Source organism: Haliotis rufescens, unplaced genomic scaffold (genome assembly GCF_023055435.1).
Source record: "Haliotis rufescens isolate VD_foot unplaced genomic scaffold, xgHalRufe1.0.p SCAF_120, whole genome shotgun sequence".
Lineage (NCBI taxonomy): Eukaryota > Metazoa > Mollusca > Gastropoda > Lepetellida > Haliotidae > Haliotis > Haliotis rufescens.
In genome coordinates, this window is record NW_025963803.1 from 102,331 (window position 1) to 128,877 (window position 26,547).

The following is a 26,547-nucleotide window of genomic DNA, read 5'->3' on the forward strand; positions in this document are numbered from 1 at the left end:
ATTTACCGGTCCTGTCTCGATTATTTGCAGACCACCGTCATACGGCCGAAATATTGCCGGATAAATCGTTAAACAACTAACAAAGAAACAAAATCTTCTTAAACTCAAAATCATAAATAAAGCGAGAGATCGCAAACGAGAGTCGTAATAGCTCATACACAGGAATGCTTTTTACACATGGGACTGACCATTTGATATTTAGAGGGGGCGTTGTTTTGTTAGACTGAAAATGACACAAACACCGACCAAACCCCAATCACAACTCATCAAAACTAAAAGCGATAAAAAGATCTTCCTCAAATCTAAATATTTGTTGGAATTTTCAGACAAATTATTAGAATTCATTTCTAAACGATGCTAGTATTTAACTTAATTTCTTGAACCCTTGATATTTTTGGTTTTGGTTTGTTTTGTTGTTTAACGCCGCATTCAGCAATATTCTAGCTATATGAAGGCGGTCTGTAGATACTCGAGTTTGGACCTGACAGTCCAGTGATTAGCATCATGAGTATGGATCCACGCAATTGGGATACGATGACATGCATCACCCAAGTCAGCGAGCCTGACCACCCGATCCCGTTAGTCGCCTCTTACGACAAGCATAGTCGCCTTTTACGGCAAGCATGGGTTGCTGAAGACCTATTCTCTACACGGATCTTCACTGGTCTAATCCTTTGATAGCTGATCCGTTCCGCTGCACCATAAACAAATGCAATTGTAATTCCTGAAACCTTTGTACAGATGAACTTCTTCTGGAGACACGAGGTCCTTTTGAGAGGAACTATTACCTGGGCGAGATCCTTGGATTAGTGACAGTGGTGGCTTTGCTCATGGCACTCGGCATCGTGTACAAGGAAAGGGAGTGGATAAAGAAGGTAACAGTGTGTGTTGTACAACTCCGCAGTGTCACAGAAACGGGGGGTTGGACACGTCGCGCTGAAGGTTCAAGTGTAACCTGGGCCCGAGCTTTAGGAAGGAGGGGGCACGGGTGGCCCAGTCGTCTAAGGCGCCGCGATTCGCTGTGCAGAGTTGCGTCCCTTGGGCACGCCAGAAACATATGATTGTGGGTTCGAATCCCGTTTCGCCCCGATTATGTTTCTAGGTTTGTCAGCACCAGAGCCGTGCTCGTAGGTTTCACCGAAGTGGTAAACGTCTGAGACCTGCATCACTTGGGGCTTTCCTCCCACATTAAGCTGACACCGTGATAACTTGAATACTGTTAAAAGCGGCGTTAAACCCAACTCACTCACTCACTCACTTTAGGAAGGCTATTCTTAGTAACATTACACAATAAACACTCATTCACAAGATACCAGTTGTTTTGCACGTCAACATTCATTATGCACTGCTGCAATGCATGGGTTCTAATCCGACGTTCGCCCTGGTCGTGATGCTTGGTTTAGTAGCCTCAGAACAGTGCTCGATAGTTGTACAAAAGTGGTAAAACGACTACCTTGGGGCTCAGGGACCATCTATTTGATATTCTGGAGGGGATTTTGTATCGAGATTAGATATTGTTATTTACAGCTACAGAACCGGATATATTTTTATCCCCCGCCCAAACGAAGTAGGCGGGTGATATTGAAATGGGTTTCGTCCGTCCGTCCGTGCGTCCGCGTGTGCGTGTGTGTGTGTGTGCGTCCCGAAATCGTTTCCGGAGCATAAATCAGAAACTGTTAAATATTTCTCTACGAAATTTTGCATGTCTATCAGACTCATGCTGAACTGGTGCCTTTTGCTATTTAGGAATTATATTTTTTTTTTTTTAACGTTTCCATGGCAACAAGTTGGACTTAGGTTCTCTAAGGGTGGTTTTCATTTCCGGAGCGTAACTCAAAAACTGTTAAATACCTTCTTACCAAACTTTGCATGTCTACCAGGCACATACTGAACTGGTGCCTTTTGCTATTTAGGAATTTCATAAATATATTTTTTATGTTTCGATGGCAACAAGTTGGACTTAGGTTCTTTAGGGTAGAGTTCGTTTCCGGAGCATAACTCAAAACCCATTCAATACTTTCTTACAAAACTTTGCATGTTTACCAGACACATACTGAACTGGTGCCTTTTGCTATTTAGGAATTTTAGGAATTTTTATTTTTTACGTTTCCATGGCAACAAGCTGGATTTAAGTTTTAACACAGGGTTGGTTCACTTATGGAGTATAACAAATAAACTGTTAACTATTTCCTTGCCAAACAGTGCATGTCTATATATAAAGCACATATTGAACTGGTGCCATTTGATATTAAGGATTTTGTCTATTTTTAGAATTTCCATTGCAGTTCTTTTGACATGGGCTAAGAGAAATGTTGGGTCACTTACCTGGTTTGGGACCATAACGTGTTAAAATGGGCGGGGGATATAGATGACTTCGTCGACTTTACGCTTGTTTTATTTCAAACTATGAGCCCAATTATTTTTTAGGAACAACAATGTAATTTTTATGGCTGGCAATTTCTGTGACAAACCCAGCTATTTCTTTTAATAAATACTCTGAGCCTGAATTTATTTTAAAGAAGGAGAATATAAAAAAGTCGGGCATTACTGGTAGCACCCTAAGAAATCAAGGAAATGTTCTCACTCACATACATTTCACAGTATGGATGAGGAAGAAGTTTGTCTGACTGTTGTGTTGATGGGTCACCCAAATGCAAGGGGTTTTATGGAAATGGCGGTTAGTTCATCTATTATCATATCAACCACGGTTAGTATGGACGATAGGAACACAAATTGTGCAATAAATAAATTCTCCAATTTCCCTTACACATTATCGTTGTTTTCATTGCTGTTTTCCGTGATTGTCGTAAGAGGCGACTATGCTTGTCGTAAGAGGCGACTATGATTGTCGTAAGAGGCAACTATGCTTGTCGTAAGAGGCGACTATGCTTGTCGTAAGAGGCGACTATGATTGTCGTAAGAGGCGACTATGCTTGTCGTAAGAGGCGACTATGCTTGTCGTAAGAGGCCACTATGCTTGTCGTAAGAGGCGACTATGCTTGTCGTAAGAGGCGACTATGCTTGTCGTAAGAGGCCACTATGCCTGTCGTAAGAGGCGACTTTGCTTGTCGTTAGAGGCGACTCTGCTTGTCGTAAGAGGCGACTATGCTTGTCGTAAAGGCGACTATGCTTGTCGTTAGAGGCGACTCTGCTTGTTGTAAGAGGCGACTATGCTTGTCGTAAAGGCGACTTTGCTTGTCGTAAGAGGCGACTTTGCTTGTCGTAAGAGGCGACTATGATTGTCGTAAGAGGCGACTCTGCTTGTCGTAAGAGGCGACTATGCTTGTCGTAAAGGCGACTTTGCTTATCGTAAAGGCGACTTTGCTTATCGTAAGAGGCGACTATGCGTGTCGTAACAGGCGACTAATGGGATCGGGTGGTCGGGCACGCTGATTTGGTTGATGCATGTCATCGTATCCCAATTGCGTGGATCGATGCTTGTGATATCAATCACTGGATTGTCTGGTCCAGGCTTGATTATTTACAGACCACATAGGTGGAATATTGCTGAGTATGGCTTAAAACAACAAACAAACAAACAGACAAACAACAAAACATTGCTGTTTTCATTGCTGTCTTTGAGATGACATTAAGATTTAGTACAATTTACTATTACAACAAAAACGTTCACTTTTATACAGCGCCAATTTCTGTTTCTTCCATCTTCGCTTGAAAGCTGTTAATACAAAAATAATTAGGAAAACTTCCAAGTTACTTTTTCGTGACACATGTCTCGTTTCTTTAAAAGTTTGTAGCAGCTAATACCACTCGGTTAAGTGAATGAGTGAGTTGGGTATAACACCGAACAATATTCACGTTTGTAATCAGTGTATCAGCTTGATGTGGGAGAAAAGCCCGACGAAATTGAGGTCTTAGACGTTTATCACTTTAGTGAAACCCACGAACACAAGTATGGTGGTAATAAACCAAGAAACATAGGATTAAGTGAGGTGGTAATGGTTTAACCATTCTTTGAAAAGTATTTCTTTCCTATCACAGGCGTTCAGCTGATTAGGGCAAAAACCAAAGGGGCAAGACAACAAAACAAAGTTCCAACCTTCAATTGTTTCAGTTTCTGATATACAACTTTTTTTGGACATTGTATTGCCTCAATCTGAATCTTACCATTTCTTCGCAGAACGATTTTTTTATTTGTATCCCGCGATCAAAGATATGTCATCAATGACACTTTTATATGACTTCTATACGCCACGATAGGACAAGGATTACTTTAAGATGGCTTTGAAATTCCAGGGCTTAGAGATCGAGAGCTTGTTTATGTTGATTAATTACGTTTCAGAAATGGCGGAAGCGTAAGATGGAACAATCGATCAAGTTTCGTCTTGAACTGGCAAAGTATAATCACGTAAGTGTGTTGTTATTCAAGAGTTTCAGTAGTTGCGATTGCGGCTTCGTCAACGATAATGCTTCGGCCAAAAACCTTCATATGTTTGTTAAATATAAACGGCAACGCCAGTGAATAACCAATCTCGATTATCTGCCGAAACAGATTCCATTTGGCACCGATTAAACAAGAATCACACAAAAAACAATTGTGCTGAAACTTCGTGACATTATCCTCGATTTTTTTGTCTGAATCGTGCTTGTGGGGTTAGACTAGAAGTTATACGATATTCAGTTTCCTGTAAGGCGAAATGATCATACCGACCATATTTGACCCTGTTCAAGTAAAGCTATTGTCATACAAACGTTGATTGTTCATCGCATACTGGAAAAATGAAGCAACGATGTTGACGACTGTGTTTTTAATTTCTTGAGATACAACATATTCATATATTACAATAAACTCACACTTTTAAACATGTTCAAGTAACTTCATGCCCGCCGACAAAGACTTATTTCTTTTCTGAACGACGTACAACTAAGCCACGTACATGTTAATATCCATCCACCTCTTCTCCGCCACACCAGGCTTCCCGCTACGTCAAGTTCCCCGCCTATAGTGACGAGTTTCCCATAGATCGACTCCACTTCCTGGACACACTTGGCGAAGGGAATTTTGGGAAGGTGATGAAGGCGGAAGCGCTGGATGTTGCCGGAACCGGAAAGTGGGACCTGGTCGCGGTCAAGATGTGCAAAGGTCAGCATAGACCACAAGAAGTACTCTCTTACATTAGTTTTTGGCCTATGAAGGCATTGGTGTGTTTAACTCATTTAAGTCTATCTTCTAAGTGATATGCCTTTCAATACAAGTAGCTCACGTTTGATTGCAATACATAGCATAGAATACCCTCTTTTCATATTACTAAGAGTTACATTTATATCATAAAGGAAACTATAAATTGACACAGAATACCCTCTTTTCATATTACTGAGAATTACATTTAAACCATTAAGGAAACTATAAATTGACACAGAATACCCTCTTTTCATATTACTGAGAGTTACATTTAAATCATTACGGAAACTATAAACTGACACAGAAAACCCTCTTTTCATATTACTAAGAGTTACATTTAAATCATTATGGAAACTATTAATTGAGACAGAATACCCTCTTTTCATATTACTGAGATGTACATTTCAATCTTTACGGAAATTATAAATTGACACAGAATGCCCTCTTTTCATATTACTGAGAGTTACATTTAAATCATCACGGACACTATAAATTGACACAGAATGCCCTCTTTTCATATTACTGAGAGTTACATTTAAATCATTATTGAAACTATCAACTGACACAGAAAACCCTCTTTTCATATTACTGAGAGTTACATTTAAATCATTATGGAAACTATTAATTGACACAGAATACCCTCTTTTCATATTAATGAGAGTTACATTTAAATCATCACGGAAACTACAAATTGGCACAGAATACCCTCTTTTCATATTACTGAGAGTTACATTTAAATCATCACGGACACTATTAATTGACACAGAATACTCTCTTTTCATATTACTGAGAGTTACATTTAAATCATTACGGAAACTATAAATTGACATAGAATACCCTCTTTTCATATTAATGAGAGTTACATTTAAATCATCACGGAAACTACAAATTGGCACAGAATACCCTCTTTTCATATTACTGAGAGTTACATTTAAATCATTACGGAAACTATAAATTGACATAGAATGCCCTCTTTTCATATCACTGAGAGTTACATTTAAATCAAAATGGAAACTATAAATTGACATAGAATACCCTCTTTTCATATTACTGAGAGTAACATTTAAATCATTAAGGAAACTATAAATTGACACAGAATGCCTTCTTTTCATATTACTGAGAGTTACATTTAAATCATTACGGAAACTATAAATTGGCACAGAATACCCTCTTTTCATATTACTGAGAGTTACATTTAAATCATTATGGAAACTATTAATTGACACAGAATACCCTCTTTTCATATTACTGAGAGTTACATTTAAATCATCACGGACACTATAAATTGACACAGAATGCCCTCTTTTCATATTACTGAGAGTTACATTTAAATCATTATTGAAACTATAAACTGACACAGAAAACCCTCTTTTCATATTACTGAGAGTTACATTTAAATCATTATGGAAACCATAATTGACACAGAATACCCTCTTTTCATATTAATGAGAGTTACATTTAAATCATCACGGAAACTACAAATTGGCACAGAATACCCTCTTTTCATATTACTGAGAGTTACATTTAAATCATTACGGAAACTATAAATTGACATAGAATGCCCTCTTTTCATATCACTGAGAGTTACATTTAAATCAAAATGGAAACTATAAATTGACATAGAATACCCTCTTTTCATATTACTGAGAGTAACATTTAAATCATTAAGGAAACTATAAATTGACACAGAATGCCCTCTTTTCATATTACTGAGAGTTACATTTCAATCATTATGGAAACTATAAATTGACACAGAATACCCTCTTTTCATATTACTGAGATGTACATTTCAATCTTTACGGAAATTATAAATTGACACAGAATGCCCTCTTTTCATATTACTGAGAGTTACATTTAAATCATTACGGAAACTATAAATTGGCACAGAATACCCTCTTTTCATATTACTGAGAGTTACATTTAAATCATCACGGACACTATAAATTGACACAGAATACTCTCTTTTCATATTACTGAGAGTTACATTTAAATCATCACGGACACTATAAATTGACACAGAATACCCTCTTTTAATATTACTGAGAGTTACATTTAAATCATTACGGAAACTATAAATTGACATAGAATACCCTCTTTTCATATCACTGAGAGTGACATTTAAATCATTACGGAAACTATAAATTGACACAGAATACCCTCTTTTCATATTACTGACGGTTACATTTAAATCAAAATGGAAGCTATAAATTGACACAGAATACCCTCTTTTCATATTACTGAGGGTTTCATTTAAATCTTCACAGAAACTATAAATTGACACAGAATACCATCTTTTCATATTACTGAGAGTTACAGATATCATTAAGGAAACTATTAATTGACACAGAATACACTCTTTTCATATTACTGAGAGTTACAGATATCATTAAGGTAACTATAAATTGACACAGAATACACTCTTTTCATATTACTGAGAGTTACACTTAAATCATCACGGAAACTATGAATTGACACAGAGAGGGCATATCTAGGAGACTGAAAATCTAGGGTGTGTGTGTATGAGGTTGGATTTGGTTTTGTGGATCTGTTGGGGTGAGTGGATGTTTGGGTGTGTGAGTGTTGAGTGGCTGAGTTGCTTAGATGCTATGAAGTACAGCTTTAGTTCCAAACTGTAACTGTTGTTCTATGACCCAACTTGTGTTATACATTGTGAAGGGTGTTGTTCCTTGAGTCATTTTCATTCGTGGTGAAGACTCGAGACAAAACTGAGATGCTTATAAAACTCGAAATGACATCCAGTGAACTCGGCCATGCAGTGAATGATTTGTTGGTTGGTTTGTTGTTTAACGCCGCACTCAGCAATATTCCAGCTATATGACGCGTTTTGTAAATAATCGAGTCTGGACAAGGCAATCCAGTGATTGACATCATGAGTATCGATCCACGCAATTGAGATCGATGACATGCATCAACCAAATCAGCGAGCCTGACCACCTGATCCCGTTAGTCGCCTTTTACGACAAGCATAGTGGCCTTATACAACAAGCATGGATTCCTGAAGACTTATTCTAACCCGGATCTTCACGGTTCTGCAGAGAATGACAAGTGGAAAGAAACATATTCAACATATTGAGACAATAGAATAGTAAAGTCATCCAGGATTCTATAACTTAATTGTGATACGTTTCTTATCTCACCCATATCATAAGCATGGCGTTAATTTGAATGTTACACATAATATTACCATGATACAGACATAGCGACGGACGCTGAGAAGGAGAACCTCTACCACGAGACGGTCATCATGAGGAAGGTCCCTCGGCATATCAACGTCGTCACCTACCTCAGCTATGTGGCATCATCAGGTACGTCCACGTGGCTGTCGAGGACGTATTGTGGTTGCCGTGTGTCTGTAGTCCAAAGCAACTCGCACCTGTTCTCTGAGTGAACTAGCATAGAGTCATACTCCGACTTCATGGTTTCATGACCACACTGGTTTGCCGGCATCAGGCATGATATCTCTGTCTCATTGTCAACCTTTGACTGACCTCGGTAAAAATTTGTCAAAGTAATAGAACGTGAGCATTGTCAAAGAGTGATATAACTATAAAAAAAATATCTGTTCTTGTCTTTGCCATGTTAAAACCAATAAAGCAAGATGAGCAGCTGTCGTGAGCAATTAAAGTTTTCTTAATGTCTTATGATAACAAGGATTGTTTCATTCCTTTGTCCATTGAACGCTTTATCACAGTAAGTAAGTGAGTACTGTTTCACGCCGCTTTTAGCAATATTCCAGCAATATCACGGCGGGAGACACCAGAAATGGGCTTCACATATTGTACCCATGTCGGGAATCGAACCCGGGTCTTCGGCGTGACGAGCGAACGCTTTAACCACTAAGCTACCCGACCGCCCCCTTTATCACAGTAGTTCAAGTAGAACTCTAAATAGGTTGCTCTTTCATCTACATATTCAAACGATTGCTTCCGTAAAGACGTCAAACAAACTTAAATACAGTAAACTACGTTTATAACGAACACGCTTATAAGGAACTGACGGATATAACGAACCTACTTTTGTGTCCAGACTATTTGCTGTCGTTTTGCTCTATATATGCTTATAACGAACTACGGTTATAACGAACTTAAACAAGTGGTCCCTTTGAGTTCGTTATAACCGTAGTTCGTTATAACCGTAGTTTACTGTACCTGTACAGAGCCAACTCTGCTGATCATGGAATACGTGCCTGGGGGAAATCTTCTTCAGTTCCTGAGAAAAAGGCGTCCCCAGAAGGTGAAGGAGGATGAAGAGGGGACGGGCGAAGGAGTCAGTGGAGAGAGAGAAGAAAGTACAGAGGATGGTGGAGGACAGAAGTCTGAGGGACATGATGACTCGGGACAGATGAATCTATTGTCATCACGTGACTTGTCCTCTTTTGCTCTGCAGATAGCAAAGGGCATGGCGCATGTTGCCTCGCATAATGTATGATTTTAATTTTCAATTTCTTAATTGTATACACTTTTGAACTCAATTGCAGTGTATCAATAACATAATCAGTCTCGGTTTCTATAAGGTGGAATAAGTATATATCACGTATTAACCTAACATAGTTTAGTCACTAAAATGCAATGTATTAACCCCCCATATGTTGACCAGTCGGGCAATAACCTCATATATTGAGGTCAGTAAGGTGTCCCGTATCAGCCACATATGTTGATCAAAAGGGCAATAACCTCATATATTGAGGTCAGTAAGGTGTCCCGTATCAGCAACATATATTGATCGACAGAGCAATAACCTCATATATTAAGGTCAGTAAGGTGTCCCGTATCAGCCACATATGTTGGTCGACAGAGCCATAACCTCATATATTTAGGGCAGTAAGGTGTCCCGTATCAGCCACATATGTTGGTCGACAGAGCAATAACCTCATATATTTAGGTCAGTAAGGTGTCCCGTATCAGCCACATATGTTTGTCGACAGGGCAATGACCTCATATATTTAGGTCAGTAAGGTGTCCCGTATCAGCCACATATGTTGGTCGGCAGAGCAATAACCTGACATATTTAGTCGAATAAGGTGTCCCGTATCAGCCACATATGTTGGTCGACAGAGCAATAACCTCACATATTTAGTCCAGTAAGGTGTCCCGTATCAGCCACATATGTTGGTCGACAGAGCAATAACCTCACATATTTAGGTCAGTAAGGTGTCCCGTATCAGCCACATATGTTGGTCGACAGAGCAATAACCTCACATATTTAGTCCAGTAAGTTGTTCAAACGCATATGTCGTAAGCATTAACCCTATTTATGTCAAGAGTGTTATTTATTGTTTGTTTATTTTCATGTTGACGTTCTTCACAGATAATTCACAGAGATTTGGCTGCAAGGAATGTTCTCCTGGGACTAGGGAATGTCTGCAAGATTTCTGACTTTGGTCTGTCACGTGACATGGAGGGGAGTGACGAATACGAAGTGTCGACAATGGTAGGCATATGGAAGAATTTTAGGCAAATATAGAACCAGACGGACACGTTCTGGGACACATGGTATGAGGTGCCTGCCCCAAAACAGAACAGAGACAATTGTACATTTGAACTGAAATGTATAGCAACTTGTTTTTCAGATCAAAGATAGTGGATACGAAATGACCCTTTAACCATGTCCCCATAACTTGTTGTCAATACTGGTTTGTTCACGACGCTCTCTCCATCCCATGTGTTCCACCAAAACTTATTACCATCACTGGTGTGTTCACGACACTCTCTCCATCCCATGTATTCCACCATAACTTATTATCATCTCTGGTGTGTTCACGACACTCTCTCCATCCCATGTGTTCCACCATAACTTATTACCATCTCTGGTGTGTTCACGACACTCTCTCCATCCCATGTATTCCACCATAACTTATTATCATCTCTGGTGTGTTCACGACACTCTCTCCATCCCGTGTGTGCCACCATAACTTATTACCATCTCTGGTGTGTTCACGACGCTCTCTCCATCCCATGTGTTCCACCAAAACTTATTACCATCACTGGCGTGTTCACGACACTCTCTCCATCCCATGTGTTCCACCATAACTTATTATCATCTCTGGTGTGTTCACGACACTCTCTCCATCCCATGTGTTCCACCATAACTTATTACCATCTCTGGTGTGTTCAGGGTCCCCTCCCAATACGCTGGATGCCCCCCGAGTCTCTGACAGACCGGCTGTACACTCTCAAGTCCGACGTGTGGTCCTACGGGGTCCTTCTCTGGGAGATTGTCACCCTCGGTAAGTGAACATCCTAGCTACATCACTTAAGGGATGCCCGATGGCCAGATGTTCAAAGGTCACGCAATTCCTTGTACAGATCTACGTCCCTCAACCATGCAGGGGGCACGGGTGGCCCAGTCGTCTAAGGCGCCGCGATTCGCTGTGCAGAGTTGCGTCCCTTGGGCACGCCAGAAACCTATGATTGTGGGTTCGAATCCCGGTTCGCCCCGATTATGTTTCTAGGTTTGTCAGCACCATACCCGTGCTCGTGGGTTTCACCGAAGTGGTAAACGTCTGAGGCCTGCATCACTTCGGGCTTTCCTCCCACATTAGCTGACACGCCGCGATATAAATGGAATATTGTTAAAAGCGGCGTTAAACCCAACTCACTCACTCACTCCCTCAACCATGCAATGATGAGTCAACTACAAAGATGTTTTTTTGTTGGCACTAGTCAACGCACACTATTCATTATTCCCTTAAGTGATGCGTGATGTGCTAGTGTTCCAAGGTGCCATAATTACAGTAAACTACGTTTATAACGAACACGCTTATAACGAACTCACAGATATAACGAACATATTTTTTGGTCCCGGCAATTTGCTGTATATTTGCTATATATATGCATATAACGAGCTGCGGTTATAACGAACTAGAATTAGTGGTCCCTTTCAGTTCGTTATAACCGTAGTTTACTGTACTTAAAGATTTGCCCTCAGCCATGCAACAATCCGTTGATCGCAGGATCGCATTCTAGAAAAACTAGCTGACATGCCGTGATATAACTAAAATAGTGTTCGTTGTGGTGTTATTCCAAGTCACTCACTCAATATTGTAGGTGTATTTATGTTCGTTACAATTTTTTAATTACAAAATGCTTAATTTTGATAATTAAATAGCTGTTATTTCTGGACCTATTTGTTTGTTTTTTTTTTGGGGGGGGGGGGGGGGGGGGGACGACGCGGAGTTGGTGGTTGTGAAAGCATTATCTCGTCACACAGTGGCCTGGTTGCGAATTCCCTCATTGGTACCATAGGTGAAGTCCCCATACTGATATATTGCTATACGCGGCGTAAAAATATACTCAAACTTTTTCTGCCCATCGTTCACCAGGGGCCAGTCCATATTCGGGTCAGAGTGCCCGGCAGGTGATGATGTCGGTCACGGAAGGGAAGAGGCTGGAGAAGCCGGACTACTGTTCGGAGCATGTGTAAGTTTAATGTGAAGTAGAAGTGTGTATCAACAGGTGTAAATAAAGCGACAAAACCCTTTCCATGTCCAATAAAAATCTCTGCATAAAGCAGAGACGATTGGATGATTCCGACTATTTCATGAGCATGTGTTTATGAATCACTATCAAATAGTAATGATACCAAGTGTTCAGGAAAAGGTGAGCCTATCCTGTACCTCCGGTGGCACCCGTCACAAACACAATCAAAGGCAAGTCAAGTGTTAACCGAAAAGAAACACGGGAACATTTGGTACAACTCAAAATAGGGAATTGCAGCGGACATCGTTTTTGTCACTGGTTAGAAGAAAAAGGAAATCAAGTGAAACTGTTTTTGGACACAAAGGTTCTCAAATTCATTCCTAACGACAAATACAAACTTTGCAGTAAGCTTGGCCTTGTTAAGTTTATGTTTCATTCATTTTGCCAAGTATTCATATTGTTTGTGAGCTATCTCAATGAGGAATCCGATTCTAAAAGAGACAATGCTGTTGAACTTTTGTTTGGACGTTTTGAAGACCAGCTCTTCTTCTCCATTCTTAAAGGCAGGGTCTGGGTGGAATAATTACGCAACCTTATGGGTATTCATGATGTTGAGTTTTCTCACTGTAATTTTATTATTATTTTCAAGTCCTCCAAAAACAGATAACGATGTAACGTCATTACCGAAATTAATTTCCCTTTGACGTCCAGCATTGGGCCAGGGTTCTTGGCACCTGTTCTATTGTTGCTATAGAGATTCGCTGGTACCGATGTTCTGTAATTCCCTTCCCCACAGGTACAAGCTGATGACACAGTGCTGGCGGCCCCACCCCGGGGACAGGCCCACCTTCTCCGACCTGGCGGACACCATCGAGGGGCACCTGGAGGAGGAGGCCGAGTATGTTCAGCTCAGCAACTTTGACGTCAACATCTACGACGTCATCGACATGGGCGGCATGGACGTCGCGGAGGAAAAAGTTTGAGACAGGCGTCAGAAGATGATGTCAGTGTATACATAATGACACAACTGGTTACTAGTTAGTTGATGAAACATTTGTCCTGTCGAATAACCAAAGGATACATAATTGGTCGGTTGGTTATGATCCAGTGATTGACATCATGAGCATCGATCCACACAATTGAGATAAGATGACATGCATCAACCAAGTCAGCGAGCCTGACCACCCGATCGCTTCTTACGACAAGCATAGCCGACTTTTACGGCAAGCATGGGTTGCTGAAGACCTATTCTACCCCAGATCTTCACGTGTCTAAATCATTAGTATTCTAACGAACGTTAATAGCTAATTTCAAATTATTTCAACGAAACATTATTTCTTTTATGAATGTAACAATAAAAGCAATATGTGATGATACATGACACACCAACTAGAATGTCATGGACACAAGCATCAGCATGCCCTACAAGACTTGCAGGAACTTGGCGAGCACTAGCAGGAGTCAATATTCGACAGGATCGTACACGTGACTAACACAATCTGGCAGCATCCGTGAAACGTATAGAACAGTTGGTTCAGTTTGCTCTTGAATCCAAATAAAATGGTATACCTATTGACTGTAAGCAGTAGTATGTCTTCAAAAGTGGTAGACGTGTTGATAAACCTATCTGCGGCGGTATCTGGTGTGGCATGGTTTAAAGAGAACTCATGGAATATCACTTCTCCACAGCTACTCAATGTATTATTGTAAGTAGTGGGAAATACCTGGTGGACCCGACTGTTTTTTGTTTGTATGTTTGTTTGTTGTGTAACGCCGCACTCAGCAATATTCCAGCTGTATGACGGCGTTCTGTAAATAATCGAGTCTGGACCAGACAGTCAAGTGATTGACATCATGAGCATGGATCCACGAAATTGGGATCAATGACATGCATCAACCAAGTCAGCGAGCCTGACCACCCGATCCCGTAAGTCGCCTCTTATGACAAGCCGATGTATAACAACCTATGTTAAGTGTAAGCAGGTATCGATTGATGATAATTGGAGAGGAACAAGTACATACGTCATGAGCCTGGTGTTATTGTTTAAACAAGTTGGTGTATTGTGTTGGTGATTCTAACCATTCCCTTCATGCCGCTATGTCAACAGGTTCACCGACCTAGATCACTGACCCTAATTGTGCACTTATGTAGGACTGGTAATGCTGTTGTTCCTTGGTAAACAAGTCTATAGACTGGGATCACTGCTATCCTAATTGGGAACTGATGATAGTTTTGTCAGCCTGGCTCTGGATCTAATTGCGCTGTTAGGTTTATCAAATTTGTTTCATTGTCACACATTGTAATTACATTTTACTGTTTCTGTGTTAGTCGTTTGTCATCGGTTGTATTTGGTCCTCCGATGTAAGGTGAGGTGAAATTGGGTTTAACGTCGCGTCCAAGATTATTGAACTCAAATAGCGACGTGCATGTACGTGTGTGTGTGACTGTGTGGCTACTTGTACTGATGCCGATTTATAGTGCTAGCTCACTGAGATACCATGCCGCAGTTTAACATGAATACCCCACTCAGACACAGTACACTGACCCCGAGCCGACCAGTCCTTGTTTTAGCCCCTTAATGCCGAGCGCCAGACAGGGTAACAGCAAGTGCCATCTTTTAACGTCTTTTGGTATGATGCGGCCGGGGATCGAACCCAGGACGTTCCGCTCTCCTGGCGGACGCTCTACCACTAGACCACGGAGGCGGTCTGTATTTGGTAGTTTGTAGGGCAGTAATTGTTAGAGGTAATACAACATGCTGGTAATGTGTCGATAGGTTTTAGATGTATCAACTAGGATGATATTCAATGGCCTGAATGTAAATTAATCCATACTTGGTCAGACACTAATTGAGTTGTCAATGAATGTTGAACGTCGAGCCCCATTAATTGGCTTGAACGGTTGAAAGATTGGTTACTGTTGATAAAATATCCTTGAGCCAGTCAGCATTGTGTCATTCTATTGAGGTATATACCCTGAGGCCATGCGGTTCTATGCCGTTATACGGTAAATACCCTGGAGCCATGCAGCCCCATGCCATTATACGGTAAATACCCTTGAGCCATTTTGCAACATGCCATTCTGTTACGGTAAATACCCTGGAGCCATTTAGCAACATGCCATTCTGTTAGGGTAAATACCCTGGAGCCATGCAGCCCCGTGTCATTATACGGTAAATACCCTGGAGTCATTCAGGAACATGCCATTATACGGTAAATACCCTGGAGCCATTTTGCAACATGCCATTCTGTTACGGTAAATACCCTGGAGCCATGAGGCTCCATGCCATTATACGGTAAATATCCTGGAGCCATTTTGCAACATGCCATTATACGGTAAATACCCTGGAGCCATTTTGCAACATGCCATTATACGGTAAATACCCTGGAGCCATTTAGCAACATGCCATTATACGGTAAATACCCTGGAGCCATTTTGCAACATGCCATTATACGGTAAATACCCTGGAGCCATTTAGCAACATGTCATTATGTTAAGGTAAACATCCTGGAGCCATTTAGCAACATGCCATTATACGGTATATACCCTGGAGCCATTTTTTAACATGCCATTTTGTTACAGTAAATACCCTGAAGCCATGAAGCTCCATGCCATTATACGGTAAATAACCTGGAGTCATTTAGCAACATGCCATTATACGATAAATACCCTGGAGTCATTCAGGAACATGCCATTATACGGTAAATACCCTTGAGCGATTTTGCAATATGCCATTCTGTTACGGTAAATACCCTGGAGCCATTAAGCAACATGCAATTACACGGTAAATACCCTTGAGTCATTAAGCAACATACCATTACACGGTAAATACCCTTGAGCCATTTAGCAACATGCCAGTATACGGTATATACCCTGGAGTCATTCAGGAACATGCCATTCTGTTACGGTAAATACCCTTGAGTCATTTAGCAACATACCATTACACGGTTAATACCCTGGATCCATTTAGCAACATGCCATTATACGGTATATACCCTGGAGTCATTCAGGAACATGCCATTATACGGTAAATACCCTGGAGCCATTTTGCAACATGCCATTCTGTTACGGTTAATACCCTGGAGCCATTTAGCAACATGCCATTCTGTTAGGGTAAATACCCTGGAGCCATGCAGCCCCATGCCATTATACGGTAAATACTCTGGAGCCATTTAGCAACATGCCATTACACGGTTAATACCCTGGAGCCATTTAGCAACATGCCATTATACGGTAAATACACGGGAGCCATTTTGCAACATGCCATTCTGTTACGGTCAATATCCTGGAGCCATTTAGCAACATGCAATTCTGTTAGGGTAAATACCCTTGAGCCATGCAGCCCCATGCCATTATACTGTTTATACCCTGGAGCCATTTAGCAACATGCCATTAAACGGTAAATACCCTGGAGTCATTTTGCAACATACCATTCTGTTACGGTAAATACCCTGGAGCCATTAAGCAACATGCAATTACACGGTAAATACCCTAGAGTCATTTAGCAACATGCCATTACACGGTTAATACCCTTGAGCCATTTAGCAACATGCCATTATACGATGAATACCCTGGAGCCATTTAGCAACATGCCATTATACGGTATATACCCTGGAGTCATTTTGCAACATGCCATTCTGTTACGGTAAATACCCTGGAGCCATTAGGCAACATGCAATTACACGGTAAATACCATTGAGTCATTAAGCAACATGCAATTACGCGGTTAATACCCTGGAGCCATTTAGAAACATGCCATTATACGGTATATACACTGGAGTCATTCAGGAATATGCCATTATACGGTAAATACCCTGGAGCCATTTTGCAACATGCCATTCTGTTACGGTAAATATCCTTGAGCCATTAAGCAACATGCAATTACACGGTAAATACCCTTGAGTCATTTAGCATAATGCCATTACACGGTTAATACCCTAGAGCCATTAAGCAACATGCCATTGTACGGTATATACCCTGGAGTCATTCAGGAACATGCCATTATACGGTAAATACCCTGGAGCCATTTTGCAACATGCCATTCTGTTACGGTAAATACCCTTGAGCCATTTAGCAACATGCCTTTTTGTTAGGGTAAATACCCTGGAGGCTCGCAGCCCTAGCCATTATACGGTATATACCCTAGAGCCATTTAGCAACATGCCATTATACGGTATATAGCCTGGAGCAATTATATAACATGCCAGTCTGTTACGGTAAATACTCTGAAGCCATTAGGCTCCATGCCATTATACGGTACATACCCTGGAGCCATTTAGCAACATGCCATTCTGTTACGGTAAATACCCTGGAGCCATTTTGCAAAATGCCATTATACGGTATATAGCCTGGAGCCATTATATAACATGCCATTCTGTTACAGTAAATACCCTGAAGCCATGAGGCTTCATGCCATTATACTGTATATACCCAGGAGCCATTCAGGAACATGCCATTACACGGTATATACCCTGGAGCCATTTAGCAACATGCCATTACACGGTAAATACCCTGGAGCCATTTAGCAACATGCCATTCTGTTACGGTAAATACCCTGGAGCCATGAGGCTCCATGCCATTATACGATATATACCCTGGAGCCATTTTTTTAACATGTCATTCTGTTACAGTAAATACCATGAAGCCATGAGGCTCCATGCCATTATACGGTATATACCCTGGAGCCATTTTTTAACATGCCATTCTGTTACAGTAAATACCCTGAAGCCATGAGGCTCCATGCCATTATACGGTATATACCCTGGAGCCATTCTGTTACAGTAAATACCCTGAAGCCATGAGGCTCCATGCCATTATACGGTATATACCCTGGAGCCATTTTTTAACATGCCATTCTGTTACAGTAAATACCCTGAAGCCATGAGGCTCCATGCCATTATACGGTAAATACCCTTGAGTCATTCAGGAACATGACATTCCACGATGAAAACCCTGGTATATGCCATTTTGTAAAGGATTCTAATCGTACTAAATAAACAATAGTACGTCTATTTTTACGGAAACCACATTGAATATTCGTAATAAATATTTGTATTCAAATACCAAACTAATCTATTAGTTATCTACTGGTTAATGATGGTGGGCGGTAATTTGAGTGATCTGTTTCATCCCGGCCAGGTTTTGGTATGGGGACGAATTTGGTTTCTTTAAAAAATTAATGTCTTTGAACATCACAAATAATGATATTAAAACACAACAAAGTGTCGAATAACGAATTTCAGTACCAGAATTGTCATGTGAAATACGTGAGGAGTGTGTTGGAAAATCCAAGATGGCTGTTACTGACGGTATACGGGCTCATATGAGGTCAGTAACAACCATCTTGGATTTTTACTGACGGTATACGGGCTCTATGGGGTGAGTAGTTCTGCTCTCTGATTGGTCAATCTCACTTTGAGGCATAATAAATACACGTACCAATATCCCCTACTAAATTTGTGAACAGTTTAATACTATTAGATGTGGTGTCTTTAGTTGGCGTATACAGTATACGGCTACTAAAGACACCATAACGAGATTATTAAGCCGAGATGTTTACACTGTGTGGTATCCATATCGCACTACTCTTCTAATCTTTGTACGCTGACTTTAAGTGTCAAAGGGAGACTACTCTTCAAACCTTAGAGACCAAAGCTTGTTGGCAATTTTAACTACTATCTTTATCAATGAAGTCACGAACGTGATTTTTTTTTTTTTTTAATTAATGTTCTTGCACATAACTATCAATGATATAAAAACACAAAAGAGTGTCGAATAACCAATTCCTGTACCAGAATTTTCATGTGAAATATGTGAGGTGGTTGTTGGAAAATCCAAGATGCCTGTTACTGACGGTATACGGTCTCATTGTAGGTCAACAACCAAGTGGCTATCTGTTTTAAAGGTTGGTTGGTTGGTTTGTTGTTTAACGCCGCACTCAACAATATTCCAGCTATATGACGGCGGTTTCTTTTTAAGGCTTCATAAGGCTTATTTTTATAGCATATATTATCTGCGAAATGAACAAACAGACTTCTAATGTGCCCATGGCGGGGGATAGAAATACCGCTGTTTTCTTGTTTCCCATGGGGCAAGTAATAACCGATTTCATAAAACTCGTATGTGCAGTATAGTGTAAAAATCACTTCACGCTCATCAGCGTATTACTTACGTCATCCGGACTTCATTGTTGACCTCATTCGATTCTTTGGGACGTAAGTCGGAATGACGACACGTTATAAATGACGTCATAGCTGAAGATTGTTGACGTCTGCTGTGTGAGTAGTGCCAATGTGCACTTTCCTACCCAGAGTTCCTTGCGGTCGGCAGCCAGCATAGTACCTCTGCCACAGGCCAGCGCCATGTGACGATTCGTCACATCTTTCACAGTTCATTCAAGATATTGCATATGTTTTTAGTTTTACACAATTTACATGTGCGTAGTCCTTTGTTTACATTGGTTGTACGGCTCTACCTGCTGTCTTCGAATCACACGGAGAGCTGACGATATGGCCGCTCTGATGTATAAAGATATATTGTCATGCACCTCACAGCCGCAGTTGAAGTAGAATATCTATATAATTATGCAAAATAACATGTAAAGCGCAACGAAAGGCTTGCATTAGGCCTGTTTGTCCTGATTTCAAAATAAACGCGCTTGTACACAAACAAGAGAAAAGTCCGGTCACGTGATATGCAAATTAGCCAATGGCAGTGGTGTTATGCAAAGTCACCACTGAGCCGAAGTGTGGCCAATTAGGACAGAGTTGTGCCCCTTGAATTTTCTGTTTTGGGGTGGGGGGTGTCAAAGGTCAGCAGGAATTGGAGTGAGTGGGTGAGTGAGTTTGGTTATCTGAGGGGGAGTCACAAAGCCGACAGGGAAGCAGGTTCAGACCACACCAAGCAAGAGCAAGGGAGGGTTGTTTGTTGTTAGACTCCACAATCAATATTCCAGCTACATGGCGCGGTCTGTAAATAATCGGGTCTGGAGCAGGTCATGATTGACATCATGAGCATCGATCCACGCGATAGGGATACAATGGCATGCATCAACCAAGTCAGCGAGCCTGATCCATCCTCTTACAGTGGACCCGTGAAGATCCGGGGTCGGTAGATCTTCAGCAACCCATGCTTGCCGTAAAAGGCGACTAATGGGATCGCGTGGTCAGGCTCGGGTGGTCAGGCTCGCTGACTTGGTTGATGCATGTCATCGGTCCCAATTGCATGGATCGATGCTCATATCACTGGATTGTCTGGTCCAGATTCGATTATTTACAGACCGCCATCATATAGCTCTAATATTGCTGAGTGCAGCGTTAAACAACAAACCAACCAACCAATCTTACAGTGAGTGAGTTAAAATTTACCGTCGCATCGGCAATATTTCAGCCATATACAGATATAGCGACAGGTGCCTCTAACAAGCATAGGTTTCCGTTGACCTACATTCTTACCCGGAATCCCATGACTGTACAAGTCATTATCCTGACAAGCAACTGTATCAGTTGGGTACTTAAAGGTAAAATCTGATCTGACACAAAGGCTAGGGTTTGATTTTCCCACATGAGTCAATGACCCCGTCATAGGGCGGCAATATTGCTGGAAGCGGCGTAAAATGAGTTAGTGAGTGAGTTGGGTTTAACGCCGCTTTTAAAAGTATTCCAGTTATATCGCGGCGTGTCAGCTTAATGTGGGAGGAAAGCCCAAAGTGAAGCAAGTCTCAGACGTTTACGACTTCGGTGAAACCCACGAGCACGGAAATGGTGCTGACAAACCTAGAAACATAATCGGGGCGAACCGGGATTCGAACCCACAATCAAGATTTCTGGCGTGCCCAAGGAACGCAACTCTGCACAGCGAATCGCGGCGCCTTAGACGACTGGGCCACCCGTGCCCCCCGGCGTAAAATGAACACTCACAAATAAGGACGAACAATTTCAGACATAATCCATATCTTTATATAGAAAATAGATCATGATAAATTTCCTTGGAATACAGTAAGTTTGAATGTACAGTAATAAACCTGTAAATGAGAATGTACATAACAGTACGGCAGGGGTCTCTTCAACGGGAAACTCCAAACAATGTTCAACAATGTGGACAGGGGGATGTCATCAAACAAATCACATCCATTATAGGAAAACACTTAACAATCAGAGGCTTTAAAGCTAATTTTTAATTCAAATGCAATGCTAGCGTTGAAAACAAAACACCATATTTATATGACAGGTATTTTTCAACAATTGACAATTTTCTATAAAGAGAACTTAAGTTCAACCATTTTATTTTCTGAGGAGTGGGGAAGAGGGTTTTTTTCACACATATGATCTGCATAAAAATATTTTTGTTATTTTTGTGTTTTCAAATATATAGTCTTATTCTGTATCTCAAGGCAGCCAAAATAAATTAATACACCCCTGGAAAATGCATGCTGTAAGAATGACCAAAATAATGACTTGTCTTGAAAGGAGGGTTTTACTGAAGATAAAATAGTTGATTAAGTTTAAATGTTTTCAAATAAGTTTATTCAACTTAAATGAAGTTTAAATTTGTCAAATCTATCAATTAAATTGAGATTTAAATGCCAGGTTGGGAAGGAAGGATTTACTATGGTCATTAGATAATACAGGTGTCAACAGCAAATATATGTATTCAGAAAAATATACATAGTTTATTCCACATGGAAAGCATATACAATCAACAATAACTTTCATTTTGTCAATAAAATTTTACAACTTGTAAATACATTTAACATTAAAAACTTTGTAAAAACAATGTCTTGGATAACACGATTGTCACAACGAACAACTGGAAGTTATTGCATGACGAGCTAAAGTTTAATGTCATTGATAGTGGAACATATCAAATATCATTTGAATGTGGATGATCAAATGTGTCATAAATATGATCGGAGTTCTTGTTTCAATATCTAATTAAATTGTCATATTTCTTTAGTGTACATAAAAAAATGCCAGTTTACAATTTTGATGCTTACAGAATATCACATATGCAGTGTTAAAATGTGTATACACATGCTATATGATACTGTGTGTCACATATGCCATGTTATACTGAAAACATATATGTATGATTCTGTATATCACGTGTTATACCGGCATCATACATATTCTTTCCCCACTCTACTGTCTGGTACCTATCTGTGTCTGTTTGTGTGTGTGTGTGTGCATGTTCTTTGTTTGTTGTTTAACGCCACATTCAGCAATATTCCAGCTATATGACGGCGGTCTGTAAAAATAATAGAGTCTGGACCAGACAATCCAGTGATTGATATCATGAGCATCAATCAACACAATGGGGATACAATGCGATACATCAATCAAGTCAACGAGCCAGACCACCCAATCCCGTGACAAGCATAGTCGCCTTTAATGGCAAGCATGGGTTGCTGAAGACCTATTCTACCTTCAGCTATATGACAGTGGCCTGTAAATAGTCAATGGGGCAGACAATCCAGTGTTTAATACGTGCTAATGTTAGGGCTGGGCTGGGCAGGGTAACTCGGGCTACCCGGGTCTGGTGGGTACCGAGTAGGACCCGGGTACCCACAGGACTACCTGGACTTGTGGCTAGTCACGTGATATATTGTTTAATAACAAAAATTATGCACCCATCGTCTGAGTTTTCATATGGTTGAACAAACATAACTGAAGTCAACTTCAGTGTATGATGACCAGATTGTTTAAAACAGGTGTCTAAATACGTTTTGCCAGGGCTAGGGTAAAATAATTCCCAATCGGACATTTTGTACCTATCTCTTGAGGCCTACAGTGGGTACCCGGGTAGGGTCGGGTAATAGTGGGGTGGGTAGTAAATTTGGACTCGTCTCAGCCCTAGTTAATGTGCAACAATCAACCCTTGGGGTACAACTTAGACAGGAGTGATGGGGTAGTCTGCGTTTTCCCTTTATGCCAAAGGTCCAGATTCATGCCCTGGAATAGACAATCTCCCTCAGGCAGGGGAGATAACCGACTGTGAAAAGTCCAGTTTCCACCCTTGCCGAATTAGGCTGGAATTTCTCAGCTCGATTCCACATTCTGATCCTACCTTCTGTAACAATTGCATTAATACCACTCAAAAGAAGTTAAAGAACACCAACCATCTTACATGACAGATTAACTGTAGTAATATGAAAGATTTGGGTGTTCTTTAACTTCTTTTGTGTAGTATATTTCTGTTCAGGCCACCCCAGTTTTTTTCTTGTTTTGCAATTTTGCAAAAGTGACAAATATTTCTAACCAATGGATTTATTTTTTTATATATGTTTTTGTTATAACCTTAAAAGTTCTTTTTAGGATATTAACCTAAAAATCATGTGAACACTTTCTGTTATTTCCTTCCCTATTATTTTGCCATAATGACCAAAAAATGTGTAAAACAAGAAAAATAATTGGTTTGGTCTTACAGATGAAAATAATAAAAAATCTCAGACCAGGGTAGCACCATTTCATATCTTAAAACAAAGATCATCCATCTGCATGAAATAATGAAAAATAACTTTCCCAGAATCAGTTATAAACTAGTTGTATACTCCCAAGGGAGCTGAGAATGAAAATCGTGTGCACACTGATCCATTAACTTGGGTATAATGAAGTGCTTTGGGCATGCTCTTGGGTGTGGTTTTGGCCCATTATAAAAATGCACATTATTATCATAAATGGTTATATTATTTTTGTTTCAGACACATACAATAAACTAGGCAAAGTCCAGTTGTGTAAGCATTGTTTGGATGTTGGAGTTTTGAGAAACTTTGGCAAGAATACATGTAAAGGAGGGAATAAATATTGGTTCAGGATAAACAACTACACAAAAAGTAGATGACAATAAATCTCATTAAAACCAGATCACTTACTCCGATACCATACCTCTCTGTGTGAAGATTGGAGAACAGCTCGAGTAGGTTGCGTTAGATGAACTTGCTCAACAGTCAATCAGTGTCAAGACTTCTACATTCTCAATATGAGTTAACAAAGAATTCAGATTTGCATATCTGATGTCTGTATCTCGAAAACGAATATAATCAGCGAGTTCTGAATGCATAAAAATAAAGCCATACATCTTGTCATTTCTGAGCACCATGGCAAATGCACCCAAAAAGATGTACTTCCAAGGCTATATTTGCTTTCTGTGAGATCAAAATTCCCGAATTGAGATAGTAAAGAAACGAAGAGGAATCAGGTTAGAAAGCTGACATCTGATTGGCTCAAGAATCTGCCTATCCTTCATTTTGACTAGGAGGTCAAAGTTCACTCAGGCCTACCCTGGTACGACCTCCTATGGAGGTGACCTCAGATCTTAGAGGTCTCAGAGGTATCTATCAGAGTAAAAGATCTGATTTCAATGCGACTGCAATAAATCAGTTTGTTGAGGATGTTAGCTGCTGATATAGCAGGGGAGCATTTCAACTGTTCAATGCAGGATGCAAATCATTGTCACTGTTTTGGGGGAAAAACATACCAAAACTCTTCAAAACCTGTATATAAGACGACCCCCTTTGAAAGCCCCCTCATTCTAGGTACGACTAACACACCTTTAACACATCGATATATGGTACAGTATTTAACAGTATATCACCTGAATTTGTAGTTCACAGTTGAAACATTGGTTTTGTTTCTGGAGAAAGGAGGTTTTGCCCTATCCCCTGAAAAGTTGTTTTGTCTGATGCAGACCATGCCCACCCCCAATTAAGCTTTTTATCCAACATCAAACATTGGAACTGCACTGAATGGCAACTACCGTATTCGACGCAATAAGCGCCCAGGGCTCCCTCAAAATTAGAAATAGGGGGCTCTTATTAGAATATAATTTTGGTAAGAAAAAATATAAAACAGAGTTGAAAGATTGTAAATTTCGTGGTTTATGCTTAAAGCCTGAAATGATACAAAAGAAAAGTCTGTGTATTATACAAGACAGATATATTTTCCAGAATTTGATCACCCACGGGTGCATATAACACAAGAGTATGTATTATACACAAATAAATACGTCTTGTGTACATTGATCAATCGGAAGGGGTGCTTATTGGGATTGTTCGCAAGCCAATATATTATCAAATATTGCTGTGGATGCTTATTAGAGCGGGGCGCTTATTACGTTGAATACGGTATGAGGTGGATAGACTTGGAAAGACATGGAAAGACTTGGGAGACTTGGAAGACCAACAGGGTGATACTCATTGTGGTTGGTGATACTTGGATGTACCATTGTGGTTGGTTGAGGAGGTTTTGTTGCAACACGAACTGGCATTACTGATTATACACAAAGAATTACTGATTATCTGTCCATAGTGAATGATGGGTTATCTGTTTGTTGCTTAACGCTGCACTCAGCAAATATTCCAGCTATACACTGTCAGTCTGTAAATGATCAAATCTGGCAACCCATGCTTGTCATAAGAGGCAACTAAAGGGATCGGGTGGTCAGGCTTGCTGACTTGGTTTATACATGTCATCGTATCCCAATTGCATGGATCGATGCTTGTGATATCAATCACTGGATTGTCTGGTCCAGACTAGATTATTTTCAGACCGCCATCATATAGCTGCAATATTGCTGAGTAAGGCATTAAACAACAACAACAACAACAAAAATAGATAACAGGTTACTCCAAAGTAACACATCCAAATTCAGAAATATGTTCTCTCACACAAATGTTTAAATATCATCATGTTGAAGCAACTTGATTGGAAGAATCATCAAAAGCTCTTAAATCAAACAACATGATTGACCAATCAGAAAGTCAGAACTCATACCGAATCCACCATGTCTAACAACTTTAAACCTGTCTGACTTTTGTCAAAGTGACATATCGAATAAATATTCGGGAAGCATTTTCTTAGCATACTTCCTGTACAACGTCTAAATAAGTCAGAATCAGGTCATTCTTTAAAGAGTGGCTGAATCTGAAGGGGTCGTGGTACTGGGTATAACGAAAATGTACCCCAGGTTAT

At 40.3% G+C, this 26,547-nt stretch overlaps 1 protein-coding gene across 1 annotated transcript in view; it reads left to right on the forward strand.

Annotated features, from left to right (window-relative positions):
• Nucleotides 1-14,311, forward strand: part of LOC124115437 (fibroblast growth factor receptor 3-like) — a 53,805-nt gene extending 39,494 nt beyond the window's left edge. Inside the window, exons 12-20 of the mRNA XM_048393890.1 lie at nucleotides 742-875; nucleotides 4,301-4,366; nucleotides 4,933-5,101; nucleotides 8,356-8,466; nucleotides 9,318-9,583; nucleotides 10,469-10,591; nucleotides 11,276-11,387; nucleotides 12,483-12,579; nucleotides 13,376-14,311. Of these exons, the coding sequence (XP_048249847.1) occupies nucleotides 742-875; nucleotides 4,301-4,366; nucleotides 4,933-5,101; nucleotides 8,356-8,466; nucleotides 9,318-9,583; nucleotides 10,469-10,591; nucleotides 11,276-11,387; nucleotides 12,483-12,579; nucleotides 13,376-13,562 (1,265 nt within the window). The 3' untranslated portion in view covers nucleotides 13,563-14,311. The remainder of the gene's footprint in view (nucleotides 1-741; nucleotides 876-4,300; nucleotides 4,367-4,932; nucleotides 5,102-8,355; nucleotides 8,467-9,317; nucleotides 9,584-10,468; nucleotides 10,592-11,275; nucleotides 11,388-12,482; nucleotides 12,580-13,375) is intronic.
• Nucleotides 14,312-26,547: the final 12,236 nt, after the last annotated feature.